Source organism: Cetorhinus maximus, chromosome 20 (genome assembly GCF_964194155.1).
Source record: "Cetorhinus maximus chromosome 20, sCetMax3.hap1.1, whole genome shotgun sequence".
Lineage (NCBI taxonomy): Eukaryota > Metazoa > Chordata > Chondrichthyes > Lamniformes > Cetorhinidae > Cetorhinus > Cetorhinus maximus.
In genome coordinates, this window is record NC_135898.1 from 6110452 (window position 1) to 6128008 (window position 17557).

General features: G+C 47.1%; 1 protein-coding gene across 1 annotated transcript in view; it reads right to left on the bottom strand.

The window, feature by feature from the left end:
* bin3 (bridging integrator 3) overlaps positions 1-16454 on the bottom strand; it is a 127918-nt gene extending 111464 nt beyond the window's left edge. Inside the window, exon 1 of the mRNA XM_078565406.1 lies at positions 16344-16454. Coding sequence (XP_078421532.1) covers positions 16344-16351 — 8 coding nt within the window. The 5' untranslated portion in view covers positions 16352-16454. The remainder of the gene's footprint in view (positions 1-16343) is intronic.
* Between the last annotated feature and the right edge of the window lie 1103 nt (positions 16455-17557).

Here is a 17557-nt window from a genome sequence, read left to right on the forward strand (position 1 = left end):
AGAAGGAGTTAGATATAGCTCTTGGGGCGAAAGGGATCAAAGGGTATGGGGAGAAAGCGGGAGCAGGCTATTGAGCTGGATGATTAGCCATGATCACAATGAATGGCGGAGCAGGCTCGAAGGGCCGAATGGCCTACTCCTGCTCCTAGTTTCTATGTTTCTAAATTAATGGTAACATTCATTGAATGGTTACAGCACAGGAGGCCATTCAGCCCATTGTGTCTGTGCCAGCTTCTTGCATTGGTGCAGTTATAGTACTTTTGTTGGTTCAAAGCTTTGAACGAATATTCACAATGAATGCAGATTAAACAAAGTTAGATCTGTTTCTTTGGTTTCTCATTATGAGTCAATTCTCAAAACATTACCCCAATTATCAGAACTTTAAAGAATCTTTCATGTCTGTAAATTATTTTTGCCTTTCCATCAAGTGATAAAATTTCATACACTTTTCAAACTGCTCAATCCTTCGTGAAATTTGATCTTTTGGAACTTATTATTGACAATCTAGGAGACAAGCACGTCACATTGAACTCTTCAAAGTATTAATTAAACATTATGACACGAAGACCCTGTGCAGAAACATCAGACCGTGTTGAAAATGCAAGCTGCATTTCATCCAAGGCAACTCATTGGAACAAGCCATGGACAAGTGGTGTCATCCAGTGATGTCACCCAACAAGGCACAAAAAGGGCATTGCAACACAGGTTTACCTCATCACTCTGATTACAGAATGAGGTCAATTTTCAAATGAAAATGAGTGACTGAAAGACAGATTGGCTAAATCCCATCAGGAACCAATTTTCATTGAAGTTGCCTCCAGTGCAAAAGAAGGATAGACACAGAGAGAGAGGATGACATAAATGAGTTATAACAGAATACAGCATCGTCATTAGGGAAGGAGTTCATTGTGGGTTGGATAAAGCAAAAGGTTCAACAAGTAATTACTGAGATTTCGGCTTTTGCAAAAAAAATACCTTTCATCATCACAGCATCAATGTTGCAGAAAGACAGGCACTCTTTGTACCCCAGCTGCATTCTTACTGTAATATTACAGGATTCATGAGCCTGGCTGTGTGTAAACTAACCGACAGGCTCACAAAGAAAGACATTCCTTGCAGATGCCAGTGGTCCAAAGGCAATTAAAAAAGTTCCCTTATACAGACTGGCAAGCTCTCATTCATTTGAAGTGTTCTGCAATGCCCTTTTTGAAGTAATTTACAAGGTGCTGTCCTGTTCACTGCTGGAATAGGACAGCCAAGGCTGCAATGGGATATATTCAAACAGGTGACTGCTTTTGCTTCATTAAAGGAACTATGAAAGAGTTGCATTTGTATAGTGTTTTTCACAACCACTCAGCAGCTCGAATCACTTTCCAGCTAATCAAGTCCTTTCCGAAGCGAGATCACTTTTGTGATGTGGGGAACAGCCAATATACACTCAGCAGACTCCCACAAACATCAATGTGGTAATGAGCAGAGTGGTTTTTTTTTGTGAGGGATAAATATCCGTCAAGACACCAGTGGTAACATCCCATGCTCTTCTTCAAAACTGTGCCGTGGGATCTTGCCCGTCCACCTGAGCAGGCAAATGGGGTCTCAGTTTCACATCTCACACACCTCCGACAGTGCAGCCCGACCGAGCGCTGCACAGGAGTGTCCGCCTTCATTTTTGTGCTCGAGCCCTGGAGTGGGACTTGAACCCAGGAGCTTGTGACTCAGAGGTGAGCGCGCGACCAATTGAACCACAGCTGTCGCCTTCCTTTAAGTGCTTCCCAGCCAGCAGGCCTCGCCTGGTGCTTGTTCTTCATGTGTGAGCGACAGCCGAGTGTCAGCAGGTTACGACGCTATAGGGAGGCATCTCAGCTAGGCACAAATTGCCCTCAGCCCCTGCCCTGCATCCCTTAGGACTGTGCTACACAGTACTTGTGTATCCACTCCACTGGAACGGGAACTAACTTTCGATTTCATTTGATGCCAATTAGGGAAAAGAAACAGCCACACTGCACTAAAGAGCACTTCCAGGTTACAAGGAACCCCTGCTTCATGTCAATGCAGCTGTCTACATTTTACTTGACCGAATAAATTCCTTGAAGGCTGGCTGAAGCTAATTTCATAGGTGACTGTGTGGCAAATGGACAGTGCAGTATCATGCATTAGAGTGCACTTTCAGCACTGGAGGACGCAATTCAGCCCATCAAGTCCATGCTGGCTCTCTGCAGAGGGTTAAAGAATTCCAAGTGTGGTTATACCAGCCAATAAAATCAGCTGACCAGCAGCTGGAGTAATAGCTGGTTGTTCCAAGTGACCGGATCAGGTGAAAATCAAAGTCCCCAATGATCAACGTTTGTATTTTAAACGTTACTTCCACAAGAGATGGGCAGAGAAACTAAAAGCTAGGTCTGCCGTCTCATGTAACTTGGTGTGCTGAAACGCTGCAAGTCCCGAAAAAGCATAGGAAGTTAGCCAGTTCATGACTTCAACAGGAGAGTGCGAGAGGGGGGCCCTGGGACAGACAGTCAGCAGCACCGAGAGGAGAGTGCGAGAGGAGGGCCCTGGGACAGACAGTCAGCAGCACCGAGAGGAGAGTGCGAGAGGAGAGTGCGAGAGGAGGGCCCTGGGACAGGCAGTCAGCAGCACCGAGAGGAGAGTGCGAGAGGAGGGCCCTGGGACAGGCAGTCAGCAGCACCGAGAGGAGAGTGCGAGAGGAGGGCCCTGGGACAGGCAGTCAGCAGCACCTAGAGGAGAGTGCGAGAGGGGGGCCCTGGGACAGACAGTCAGCAGCACCGAGAGGAGAGTGCGAGAGGAGGGCCCTGGGACAGGCAGTCAGTAGCACCTAGAGGAGAGAGCGAGAGGAGGGCCCTGGGACAGGCAGTCAGCAGCACCTAGAGGAGAGTGCAAGAGGAGGACCCTGGGACAGGCAGTCAGCAGCACCTAGAGGATCTAGTCTATCTAAAGGAGCTAGCATCTAGTCTATACTCAAGTAGGAGTAAGGGTAAAATAAAAGGGTCCATATTCTATTTAGTTAAGATATGTCTGGAGAGCTCAGTCCTATGATTTGCACATCCTGCACTATGTGGGAAATCCTAGACGCTCCTGGCTGCCTCGATGACCATGTGTGCAGGAGGTCCCTCCAACTGGAGTAACTTGAGCTCTGGGCTTTGGAGCTTGAGATGCAGCTGGGGGCACTATGGTGCATTCACGAGGTTGAGAGGTTCGTGGATAGCACGTTTCAGGATGTGGTCACCCTGCAGCTTAAAGAAGTACAAGTAGAGAGGGAATGGGCGACCGCCAGACAGAAGGAGGGGACCTGGCAGATCGTGAGGGAATCCCCCGAGTGTATCTCACTCGCAAACCTTTTTTTGGCCTTGGAAGCCAACCAGAGCCAAGGCCATAGCACTGTGGGTGGTCCAGCTGCTCGGGGGAAGGGGTGGAAGAAGGGTGGAAGGGCAATAGTGGTAGGAGGTTCATTAGTGGGAGGAGCAGATAGGCACGTAGACGTGACTCCAGGATGGTATGTTGCCTCCTGGGTACCAAAGTCAAGGATGTCATGGAACAGCTGCAGGACATTCTGAACGGGGAGAGTGAACAGCCAGAGGTCGTGGTCCATGTTGGGACCGATGTCATAGGAAGAAAGAGAAATGAGCTCCTGCAAGCAGACTTGAGGGAGTTAGGTAGGAAATTGAAAAGCCGGACTTCAAAGGTATCTCCGGATTACTCCCAGTGCCATGCAATAGTGAGTATGGGAACAAGGGATAGAGCAGATGAATGTGTGGCTGGACAGGTGGTGCAGGAGGGAGGGCTTTAGATTCCTGGGGCATTGGGACTGTTTCTGGGGGGAGGTGGGACTTGTACAAGGTGGACGGGTTACATCTAAACAGGAATGGGACCGACACCTCACAGGGAGATTTGCTAATGCTGCTGGGATGGATTTAAACTAAATTGGCAGGGGGATGGGATCCTGAAAAGTAATTCAGAGGGGAGAGAAGCTGAGATAGAATCAGAAGTTAAAACGCTAGTAATTGAGTCTGGAAGGCAGAGGAAACATAGGCCAGATAAGAAAGAAGTGAGTTTAGCAAGGCTAAATGGAATATATTTAATGCAAGGAGCTTAAGGAATAAGACAGACGAGCTGAGGGCACAGATAGGCACATGGGAATATATCATCATAGCTTTGACCGAGACTTGGCTAAAAAAAGGGCAGGATTGGCAGCTCAACATTCCTGGTTATAGGGTATTCAGATGAGATAAAGAGGGAATAGCAGAGGAAGGGAGGTCGCAATATTGATCAAGGAATCAATTATAGCAGCAAGCGGGATGATATCTTGGAAGGATCATCAAATGAGGTCACATGGTTAGAAGTAAAACACAAAAGGGGCAAATACGTTGTTGTACTATAGGTCCCCAAACAGTCAGGGAGAGATAGAGGATCAAACATGTAATCAAATTTCAGAGAAGTGTAAGAATAATAGGGCAGTAATAGTCGGGGATTTTAACTACCCAAATATTAACTGGGATAGTTTTAGTGCGCAAGGTAGAGAGGGAGCAAAATTAAGTTGCATTCATGGAAACATAGAAACCAGGAGGAGTAGGCCATTCAGCCCTTCGAGCCTGCTCCACCATTCAATATGATAATGGCTAATCCTCTATCTCTCCATACCCCTTAATACCCCTAATATCCAAAAATTTATCAATTTCTTTCTTGAGTATACTCAGTGACCTGGCCTCCACAGCCTTCTGTGATAGAGAATTCCATAGGTTGGCCATCCTCTGAGTGAAGAAATTTTTCCTCATCTCAGTCCTAAATGGCCTGCCCCATATCCTAAGACTGTGGCCCCTGGTTCTAGACTCCCCAACCAGGGGAAACATCCTCCCTGCATCCAGTCTGTCTCGCCCTGTTAGAATTTTATAATTTCAATCAGATCCCCTCTCATTCTTCTAAACTCTAGTGAATACAGGCCCAGTCAAACCAATCTCTCCTCAAACGACAGTCCTGCCATACCTGGTATCAGCCTAGTGAACCTTCACTGCACTCCCTCTATGGCAAGTATATGTGGTCTCTCCAAGGCCTTGCATAATTGCAGTAAGACATTCTTACTTCGAACTCAAATCCTCTTGCAATGAAGGCCAACATACCAGTTGCCTTCCTAATTGCTTGCTGCACCTGCCTATTTACTTTCATTGACAGGTGTGCAAAGACACCCAGATCCCTTTGTACATCCACATTTCCCACTATATCACCAATTAAATAATACTCTGCCTTTCTGTTCCTCACACCGAAGCATATAACTTCACATTTATCCATGTCTGCCATGAGTTTGTCCACACACACAACCTGTTTAAATCACCCTGAAGCCTCCTTGCATCTTCGTCATAACCCCACCCAGTTTTGTGTCATCAGCAAATTTAGAAATATTGCATTTGGTTCCCTCATCCAAGTTATTTATATATATCGTGAATAGCTGGGGCCCAAGCACTGATCCCTGCGGTACACCATTAGTCACCGCCTGCCACCTGGAAAAAGACTCATTTATTCCCACTCTGTTTCCGGTCTGTCAACTAATTCTCAATCTATGCCAGTATATTACCCCCAATCCTAAGGGCTTTAATTTTTCCCACTAGCCTCTTATGTGGGACCTGATCAAAAGCCTTCTTGAAATCCAAATACACCACATCCACTAGTTCTCCCTTATCTATTCTACTAGTTACATCCTCAAAAAACTCCAGTAGATTAGTTAAGCATGATTTCCCTTTCATAAACCCATGCTGACTTTGTCTAATCCCGTAATGCTTTCTAAGTATTCTGTTACCACATCTTTTATAAGAGATTCTAGCATTTTCCCCATGACTAATGTTAGGCTAACTGGTCTGTAATTCTGTTTTTTTCCCTCCCTCCTATTTTAAATAGTGGGGTTACATTTGCCACCCTCCAATCTGTAGGAGAACTTTTTTAGCCAGTACGTAGAAAGCCCAACAAGGGAGGGGGCAGTTCTGGACCTAATATTCAGAAATGATCCCGGGCAGGTGGAAGGAGTATCAGTAGGGGAGCATTTTGGAGATAGTGACCATAACTCAGTTAGATTTAGGATATTATGAAAAAGGATAAGGTTGGGCCGGGAATAAAAGTTCTAAACTGGGGAAAGGCTAATTTTACTAAGATGGTACGATTTTGCCCAAGTGTACTGGGAGCAGCTACTTGCAGATAAAACTGTGTCAGAGCAGTGGGAGGCATTCAAGGAGGGAATAGCGAGAGTACAGGGTAAATATATGCCCATAAAGACAAAGGGGGGGGCAAGTCCGGAGAACCCTGGATGTCAAGGGACAAAGGTTAGGATTAAGAGAAAAAAGCAAAGGTTATGGCAGATACCGAGGGCTCAATATGGCAGAGTCCCTCGAGGAGTATAAAAAGTACAGGAGGGAACTTAAAAAGGAAATTAGGAAAGCTAATAGAGCGCATGAGAAAGCATCGGTGGGTTGAATAAAGGAAAATCCAAAGGGGTTTTTTAAATATATAAGAGCGAGGAGGATAGCCGTAAACCACAAGAAGATATCAACAGACTGGTCAGGCGGGCAGAGCAGTGGAAAATGGAATTCAACCCGGAAAATTGGGAAGTAATGCACTTGGGGAGGGCTAACAAGGCAAGGGGTTACACTATGAATGGTAGGACCCTGGAAAGTACTGAAGATCAGAGGGACCTTGGTGTGCATATCCATAGATCCCTGAAGGTAGCAAGGCAGGTAGGTAAGGTGGTTCAGAAGACATATGGGATACTTGCCTTCATTAGCCAAGGCATAGAATACAAGAACAGGGAGGTTATGCTGGAACTGTATAAAACGCTGGTTAGGCTACAACTGGAGTACAGCGTGCACTTCTGGTCACCACAATATAGGAAGAATGTGATTACACTGGAGAGGGTACAGAGATTTACCAGGATGCTGCCTGGGCTGGAGGGTCTGAGCTATGAGGAAAGATTGAATAGGCTGGGGTTGTTTTCCTTGGAGCAGCGAAGGTTGAGAGGGGACCTGATAGAGGTGTATAAGATTATGAGGGGCATGGATAGGGTGGATATGAAGGCACTTTTTCTATTAGTAGAGGGGTCAGTAACCAGGGGGCATAGATTTAAGGTCAGAGGTAGAAGGCTAAGAAGGGAGTTGCGGAGAATTTTTTTCACCCAGAGGGTGGTGGGAGTCTGGAACTCACTGCCTGAAAGGGTGATTCAGTCAGAAACTCTCATAACATTTAAGAAGTATTTAGATATTCACTTGTGTTGCCATAGCCTCCAGGGCTATGAGCCAAGCGCTGGAACATGGGATTAATGTAGTCAGATCTTAGTTGACCGATGTGGACACGATGGGCCAAATGGCCTCCTTCTGTGCTGTAAACATCTGTGAGTCTAACGTTAAGCCTGCCAAAAATGTCTCTGTCCAACCCATGGTTAGGCTGCCTTCTCTCTTTCAAATGCAGATGGATCTTCCTCCAGCATTTTCAGTTTTATTTCAACTGGTTTTCCCCCATTGGCTCCGGCTGCCTGGGTCTCCCCCAGCAACAGGCAATTGATGGTTAAAGTGAGCAGCTTTTGTTAAACTGGCAGCCGGAGCAGCCTGTTCTTCCACAGGGTCTTAATGCCCACTGCTGGAATTACTCCGGCCAGTAAAGGTATCCTAGTACGATTCCGGAATAACGCAACATAAAGCACGAGAACACAGCATCATCATCATCGTTATGATAGCATCAAGTATCATTAAACAGCACGAGCAACGACAGAAAATTGACAGGCAAGGGAAAGAGCAGCTGGAGTAACGATATCACACAAAACAGAGCAGGGAATGGAAATCTGAAATGAAAACAGCAGCAACTGTGGAGAGAGGAACAAAGTTAACAGGTCGGTGACCTTGCATCAGAACTGGGGTGAAGCCAGAAATGGAATAGGTCACATGGGGGAGGGTGGAAAAAGAACACAAGGGAAGGTGTGAGAGAGACCAGAAGGCAGCAGACATTGAATGACAAAAGAGTTGGGTGGGGCATAGTAAAGAAAAAGCAAAGAAACAGAAGATCTGTCCAGAGTAGGTGTGAGCTGCAGAATAACGAGCAAAAAGCAAAAACAAGAGAATATCAAGATTGAGACTGGCATATGCAAAGAAAAGGAAACAAAATGGGAGCAGGGATTACGGGCTGAAATTATTGAATCCAACGTTTAGTCCAGGAGGCTGTAAATTGCCTCATCGAAAGAGCTGAAACATTCACTTGGTTTCTCTCTCCACAGATGCTGCCTAACCTGCTGAGTATTTCCAGCATTTTCTCGTTTGATTACATTTTTCTTCTGCTGCGCCAAGTCGCCACATAATTTCACAGCGAGCGAGACAGTGGATTTAAAACATGCATTATACCCCTACAGGCAAACTGCCTGTGCTTGCTGCATGCTTTCAGCCAGTCCAACTCCAGCTTCCGTGGTTTTTCTAGTCCAAGTACAGAGCCTAGAAATGGGAGTCGGAAGGCACACTGTAAATACGGTTCCCTCTGTGCCCACAGGCAGGGACACAACTCTATTTTCAAACATTTCTGATCGGCATTTCAAATGAATTCTCCACACTTAGAACTTGCTGACCCTGCTGATAGGAGGACTGTAAATCATCAGCTAAAAACCTCGTCCTTTCCTGGTCAAGAAATGGGTCTTTGACACAAGCACCAGTTGCACAAACCAGTCAAGCTGTACTGGGGGGGCCAGTCAGCTCAGTTGGTTCGAGTGTGGCGTAGAATTATGCTGGCAGCCTGAGTTCAGTCCCCGGGCCAACTGAGATACTTACTGCCTCTTCTACTTACCCCATTGTGATATCATAGCATCATGAAGCCATGATGAGCAATCCTCTGACAATGAGCATGCGGCAGGAAAAGAGATGAAGCTGGACTCAATGACACACAGCATTAACAAGGATCTTCACCAATAATGCGATAAAAGAATAGACTTTTGATTATGTTGAGCTTTTCACAAGCTCGAACATCCCAAAGCACTCTACAATCAGGTATTTTTAAAGTGTCGTCACTGGTGTAATGTATAAAACACAATAGCCAATTTATGCACAGCAAGCTCCTGCAAAAAAAAAACAATGTGAAAGTGAGCAGATAATCTGTTTCTGTGGTGCTGATTGGGGGATAAATATTGGCCAGGACATGGGGGAAGAACTCGCCTGCTCTCCTTTAAAATAGCGGCTGTGGGAATACTTTTACATCTACCTGGCAGGGCAGATGGGGGGCTCAGTTTAACGTCTCACCTGACAGAGAACAGTTGCAAGCCCCCTTGCTCAAACTAAACAAACAGTCGCAAAACAACTTTCACAAGGAAAACTCGCAGCACAAGTTCAAATAATCACCGTCCATTGGCATCAACATTGGGCCCACAGGAACAGAAGAAATACATGCGGTGAGTTTACTCTTTCCTTCCATTGCCTCTCTGGAACCTGCATACTAACAGGAGACAGTGGAATTGCTCCAAGATGTGAGCTGTCCTGAAGAGAGAATGTTATTAGTTTGTAAGCTTGCAGGACAGATGGAGTCCAGTTCAAACTACAGTCTAGATTCTCATAAACGCTGACCCGGGCAATGATTATACACTTGAGATCACAGGGCAGCATATGAATTAAGACATGTTTCAAATTCCTATTAATATTGAATAAAGTACTCTTTCACCATATTACAACAAGCATTATGAACATTGGGCATTTCTATGCACTTTGCTGCTATTAAAATGAGCACAGCCTGCCAGCCATTCAGAGTTTTATCAAGGGCAATTGTACAGACTTGCAGCAACCAACCTGCAATGCCAGGGGCCTTGTGTTCAGATGTAAATAAGGTCGCATTAACACAAGTGCTGACAAAGTAAGAAATTGGATGTCAAAGAATATTAAGTGTGCGCGAAACATTCCAAATACCTCGGCATGGCCTTGGCATTCATAGTTGAAGAAGTGAATTAATAGCCGATTTCTTTTCTCTGCTAATTGACAATGCCACTGAGCATTGAGCAGTGAAACCGCTCTCGTTGCCGAGCTGAAAACGGTTGGTGGCTTGAACACTGCAGCAGCAACACAAAGAACCACACATGTGTGTTTTAGATTTGATTCCTTCTGAGCTTTCACATCGCTCAACAATGCCAGTTACCTCAGCTATTTAACTAGTTCATCCAGACTTTGTCCTTGCTCTGTAGAAGCTGTTATTGCAGCTCAAGGCACCAAGTGCTTAAAAAACTGTCTTTCGTGTCAAGTTTGCTGTTGTGATATTTTTCTCGGGAGGACAAAACAGTAACAAGGATAATTCTATTCATGCGTAAAGCATAGACCAAACATGGATAATGGTTACGAAACACAGCCATCTGAGTCCCACTGCTTCTGTCCCTCAACTCCCTCACCTCACTCTCTTCCCCTTTAAGAATCTCCTTAAAAACCTCTACTTTGAGCAAGGTTTTGGTCAGCCCGCTCGGGAGCCATTCTCCTCATGTCCATCTGGGACTCACTTTGGGACCTTTCCCTCGTCAGTGGAATAAAAAGGTGTTGTTACTCATATCCAGGAGACATGCAGGGCTGAATGTGAAAGCCCTTGGCTCAGATGTGCAGGGGATTGAGGTCATAGGAACACGGGAGGCTATTCAGCCCCTCAAGCCTGTCCCATCAATTAGGTCGTGGCTTATTTGTATCTAAACTCCACCTTGATTCTTTCACTCTTCATACCCTTACAGTGCAGGAGGCGGCCATTCGGCCCATCAAGTGCACACTGGCTCTCTGAAAGACCATTCTCCCTAATCCCAAACCCCTGCCTTATCCCCGTAACCTTGCACATTCTCTCTCCTTTCAGGTCACATTCCAATTCCCCTTTGAATACCTTGATCGAACTTGCCTTCACCACCTTCTCTGGAAGCTCGTTCCAGACTCCAAGGGTGAAAAAAATTTCCTCATCACTTTTACTCCTTTTGCCAATTATTTTGAATCTGTGCCCTCTTGTTCTTGATGCTCCCTTGAGTGGGAACAGTTTCTCACTATTTACCCTGTCTTTAGCCCTCAGGATCTTGAATACCTCTATCAAGTCTGCTCTCAACCTTCTTTTCCCCCCCAAGGAAAACAGTCCCAAACTCTCCAATCTATCCTCATAGCTACAGTTCTTCACCCTGGGAATCATTCTTGTGAATCTCCTCTGTGCTCTCTCCAATGCCTTCACATCCTTCCTCAAGTATGGTGCCCAGAACTGGACGCAGTACTCCAGACGAGACCTAACTCGTGTCTTATACAAGTTCAAAATGACCTCCTTATGCTTGTACTCAATGTCCCTAATAATAAAGCCTAAGATACTGTCTGCTTTATGAACTGCTCTCTCAACATGCCCTGCCATCTTCAGTGACTTATGGACATATATACTGAGGTCTCTCTGTTCCTGCACCTCCTTTAGAGCCTTACCTTTATTTTATACTGTACCTCCATATTCATCCTGCCAAGATGAATTACCTCACACTTCTCTGCATTGAATGTCATCTGACACTTGTCTGTCTAATCCACCAACACGTCTATGTCCTTTTGAAGTTCAAGACTATCCCCATCACAGTTGACAACTGGTGAACAGAAATCTATCAATCTTAGTTTTTAAAATTTCAATTGAGTCCCAGCCTCAACAGCTTTTTGGGGGAAAAGAGTTCCAAATTTCCGCTCCCCTTCCTGACATCACTCTGAAAGGCCCAGCTCCAGAAGTCGGTGCGTGTTTTCCTGAGAAATATCACAGCACCCACCGAGAAGAATAAGACATGGCCAATTACTGTTCTTTGCAATGGGAGAATTACAGAATCTTAAAACCACCTCAAGTTCCACCACCAGGGACCAAACAAAAATTGAGTTGACACGCTGAATACTGTAAAAGACTTCTCTTAAAACCTGAGAGAGAAAAATCACAGCCTCCTAGGAAGTTTAAAGCCATAATGAACAAGAGGAGAAAAAAAAACACTGCTTTTCAGTTTGATGGTCTCCAGCAGCCCAGTGGTGTAACACATTAGTGCAATGTGCCTTCGATTCCAATTGCAGCTCCCTGACATCTGTTCTCCAGAAAGGCAGAAACATGACTGATGTGACTGACAAGTGAGTGGACTACAGATGCAATGAATGCATGAGGCTTCTTACAGAAGTTTACAAATCATCTCCACAGTCTGTCAGCACAAACGCTCAGTGCATTTACTGCTAACTTTGTGGTCGGATTTTGAACCTGCCCCTCACAGGTCCATATACACACATGTGACTCAGTAAACCTGCTGTGTTATTACATTCAATCCCTGTGCAATCAAGTATTTCACAAGGATGTAGGGCTTGGAGAAGGCCAGTCAGCCCCTTTTGCCTGTTCCCCCATTCAATAAGGCAGCTAATTTGTGCACAGCAAGCTCCCACAAACAGCAAACTCCCCAAAACAGCAATATGACAATAAGCTTTTATTTAGGTGATGTTTATTGAGGGATAAAAATTGGCCAGGAAACCTGAGAGAACTACCCTGCTCTTCTTCAAAGTAGTGGCCATGGCATCTTTCACATTGACTCGATGGGGCCTTGGTTTACAGCAAAATACAGCATTTCTGGCAATGCAGCATTGGACTGTAAACTTTGATTATGTGCTCAAATATGTCGAGTGCAGAACCCTATGTCTCAGAGACGAGAGTGCTACCCACTGAGTCATTCTTGTAGCTTTTCCAATGGCCCTTAGCTTGGTAATGAGCACACAAGGTGCATTTAAACACTATCTTGCTTACAATGCTTAGCTCTGATGCACAAATGTAATGTACACATACAATACTTTGAAAATCTCTGTAGCTTTACAGCTCATTGAGCTCGATATAAAGGTCAAGTGTGGTGCCAGACAATATGGTGCCCAAGTCACACAAAAACAAATAGGATGTTATTCTTTATTGAGAGGGGAATTGAATGGAAGAGCAGGGAGGTTATGCTTCAGTTCAGGCACTGGTGAGACCACACCTGGAGTACTGCACACAGTATTGGTTTCCTTATTTAAGGAAGGATGTAAATGCGTTAGGAGCAGTTCAGAAAAGGTTGACGAGACTAATACCTGGAATGTGCGGGTTGCCATATGAGGAAAGGTTGGACAGGTTAGGCTTGTATCCGCTGGAGTTTAGAAGAGTAAGGGGCGACCTGGCTGAAACATATAAGATCCTGAGGGGGTAGCTGACACGGTGGATGTGGAGAGGATATTTCCTCTTGTGGGAGAATCTAGAATGAAGGGTCACTGTTTAAAAATAAGGAGTGCTTATTTAAGATGGAGATGAGATTAGATTTTTTTTTCTCCCAGAGGAGTGGAACTCTCTTCCTCAAAAGGTGGTAGAGACAGAATCTTTGAATATTTTTAAAGCAGAGGTAGATAGATTCTTGATAAGCAAGGGGGTGAAAGGATATCGGGGGAGGAAAGGGGGGGCAGGAGTGTGGAGTTGAGGATATAAATCAGATCAGCCATGATCTTATTGAATGGCGGAGAAGGCTCGAAGGGCCGACTGGCCTACTCCGAATTCGCATGTTTGTAACTTCAAGACATTGTTGCAGATCGCACAACACATGCTTTTCACTCAGTGATCGCGTTCTCATCTGAGCCAGCAGGATTATGGCTACCTCTAGGGTTCATCCTGCACTGAACTACTGAGGGAATGCTGCACTGTCAGAAGTGACGTCTTTCACCCAGTCATGTGGATTTAAAAGGACAAACAGCCTCAGCCAATACCACTGAAATAACTCACCTCACCAGGGATCTCTTGCGCACAGGAAGCTCCCACAAACAGCAAGCTGACAACCACATTTTCAATGTTATGGCAGCAATTACAGTTCAAAAGCATTTCACTGGATCCGAAGTGTTTTGGGGCATACGAGGTCTGAAAAGCCATCACATCAATGCAGTTCTCTCTTTTATACATCACCTATTGACATGCCAATCTCGAGTATCAAGCATACATACAGTCAGTAGCACTGAGACGTGATCATTCAACTTCGCAAAGGTTTCTTCAGTCACCGATAAAGGAGACACACGGGTTTGATCATAAATCCGTCAACTGACCTTGCAACTCACAAGACAGTTCATGTCAATAACTCCTCAGCTGATACAGACCATATCCCACACTCCATCTTTGAACCATTTCAGTATCTCCCTAAAACACAACACCAAAACACTTCAGAAGTATTTTGTTGTTTGTGAAAAATTTTGAGCCATATTTGAAGATTGTGACAGATGCTATATAAATGAAGAAAGCTTCCCCAACAGATGATGACAAAATAAATCTGATAAATAAGTGAACAAAAAGGCTTGGTGGTACAGTATATCCTGTGTGGTTTCATTTCAGCACAGGCACAGACAGGATAGGTGCGAATTGGTTTGTGTGTGATGTGGCTTCAATACATTTCTTTATCTTGTAGAGTACTTGTCGAGTCAATCTTCAAAGGGAATACAGTGACTTAAGGGGAATTGGACATGGCCTGTGCAGCCCAGCAGCCTGACCAAATGTGAAGAAGGATAAGCTGTAGCCAGTTGCACAGCCCCAGTGGATCTGCTATCGTATTGCTGAGGGAGCTTTGTGAAGAATTGCTCATGCCACAAGTCCTCAATCCAAGACCCCTCCCAGGCCCTGCTGACAGCTCAATATGGTCCAATCTAAATCCCACTCCGAACTTCCTCAACCTTGGCCCCTCCCAGCCCTCCTGTCCCTCAGTGCCTGTCCAAATGATTCAAAATGAGGTAGCCCACCCTTCACTCCTGCACTCTGGGATCACGCGCACAAACCTTCTCCAGCCCCTTTCCTCTTCCATCTCCAGTTTAACAAGTGAAGACCCCCACCCAACATACTATATATATAACATTTTGTGCCTGCACATGACAACTTGAAGAGTCTGAACTTACGGGGAAAGTCAGAGCCCAGGGGGAGATCATTCAGCCTGTCGTGCCTTGGCAGGTCTCTGTGGGAGCTACTCCCCTTGTTCCACTCCTTTTCCCCAGAGCCCTGCAATATTTTTCACCCCCTTCAGATAACAATCCAGCTTCCTTTCCAAATAGTTGACTGGCTTTAGATAGCACGTTGGCATCACCATAGCCCATCCCAACCCACCCCACCTTGTCCTCACTCCCACCCACTCGCAGGCCTAGACCCCCTTCCCCCTGCTCCCACCATGACTGGGGCTCCTCCTAGGGCGACCAACTCTTTTGAAGTAAAATCACCGACACTTGAGGAAAGTGAAGCTGAGACCACAGCCAGATCAGCCATGATGTTACTGAATGGTGCAGCAGGCTCGATGGGCCAAATGGCCTGCTGCTGCTCCTATGTTCTGGAGTGCTAAACATGGGAGTTGTGAGTGGGTATTATGGGTGAGCTCGAGTGATCACAGGAGAGGGGAGGGTGATCAGAACTCCCCCCCCGGTAGCCCACTGGCCACAGCGTGCATGAGCACAACAAACGAAGAGGTGAAGGAGGGCACATTCTCAGGATCAGTCTCCTCCCCCCCAGGCTGTCCTCAAACTAAGGGTCAAAAGACGTTGTGGGACAAACCATCAAAAGAAAAGCGACAATCCCTTGAAATACAGGACAGGTGGTCGCCCAGCCTCCTACCTATTCCCTGCTCCTGCCACCATTCCTTAACCCCCCCACTTTACCCTCGCCTCGGCACTGCGACGACAGACCCTCACCCTATCTCCCCACAGCATCAGACCCTGTCCCTGTCCCAGGACTGGGGGCAGAGAGGGTGATGGGGGGGGGGGGGGGGGAGGAGAGGGGGAGAGGGGACGGGAGGGTGGGGAGAGGGGAGGGGGAGAGGGAGGAGAGGAGGGAGGGGCGGGAGAGTGGGGAGAGGGTGATGGGGGGGGGAGGAGGGAGGGGCGGGAGGAGGGAGGGTGGGGAGAGGGGACGGGAGAGGGGGAGGGAGGGGAGAAGGGGAGGGAGGGGAGAGGGGAGGGAGGGGAGAGGGGACGGGAGGGGAGAGGGGACGGGAGGGAGGGGAGAGGGGACGGGAGGGAGGGGAGAGGGGACGGGAGGGAGGGGAGAGGGGAGAGTGGGGAGAGGGTGATGGGGGGGGAGGAGGGAGGGCGGGAGGGGGGGGGGGAGAGGGGACGGGAGAGGGGAGGGGAGGGTGGGGAGAGGGTGATGGGGGGGGAGGGGGTGATGGGGGGGAGAGGGGGTGGGGGGGCGGGTCTCCCGCTCTGACCCTCTCCCCCCGGGCCCTCAGTCCCGGGGCCTCTTCCTGGGCCTCCGCGGAGCCGGGGCCTCTCGCAGCGCCCGGTGGCCGCAGTCAGTGCGGGTGCGGATCCCGCTCGCTCGCTCTCTCCCTCCGTCACTCACTCACTCACCAGCTCATCCCGATCCCGAGCCCGAGCCTCCTTCTCCTTTCCCTGGGATTTGCTCCGCCGTCTCCTGGAGCCGGGGGGTCACCGAGGGGGGAGGGGTCAAGGGGCGGCCCCGCCCCCAGGGGGTCACGGTGACGTCAGCAGCAGCTATTGATGTAACCTCCAGGATTACACAGCAAGAGGCAACACAAACTTTCCCTCCTTCCCCTGCAGCTCAACCCTGAGTCAATATTAGAGAGGCAGACAAACCCCCTCATTCATTCCTTATTCTTACCCCCCTCACACCCCCACCCCCCAGACTTGGCCGCAGTCCACTGGCTGACCAACTGACCCCCACCTTATGGGATCGTCCCTAGTTTTTTGGGGTGACCAGACATCCCAGTTTTAATTGCCGTGATTTGTGTCCCAGACTGCTGAGGGAGGCAAGGGAGGAGATCGCAGGGGCTCTGACCCAAATTTTTAATTCCTCACTGGCCACAGGGGAGGTGCCAGAGGACTGGAGAACAGCTAATGTGGTTCCGCTATTTAAGAAGGGTTGTAGAGATAAGCCAGGGAACTACAGACCAGTGAGTCTCATGTCAGTGGTAGGGAAACTATTGGAGAAAATTCTGAAGGAGAGAATCTATCTCCACTTGGAGAGGCAAGGTTTGATCAGGGATAGTCAGCATGGCTTTATCAGAGGGAGGTCATGCCTAACAAATTTGACTAAATTTTTTGAGGAGGTGACCAGTTGTGTAGATGAGGGTAGTGCAGTTGATGTAGTTTATATGGATTTCAGCAAAGCCTTTGACAAGGTCCCACAAGGGAGACTTATAAAGAAGGCAAATGCACATGGGATACAGGGTAATTTGATAAGGTGGATTCAAAATTGGCTTAGTAGTAGGAGACAGAGGGTGATGACAGAAGGATGCTTTAGTGACTGGAAGCCAGTGTCCAGTGGCATACCACAGGGATCTGTGCTGGGTCCCCTATTATTTGTCATTTATATAAACGACATAGATGACTATGTGGGGGGTAGGATTAGTAAGTTTGCGGATGACACAGAAATTGGCCGGGTGGTTAACAGTGAGGTTGAGTGTCTTGGGCTATAGGAAGATATAGACGGGATGGTCAAATGGGCAGGTAAGTGGCAGATGGAATTTTACCCTGAAAAGTGTGAGTTGATACACTTTGGAAGGAGTAATTTGACAAGGAAGTATTCAATGAACGGTATGACA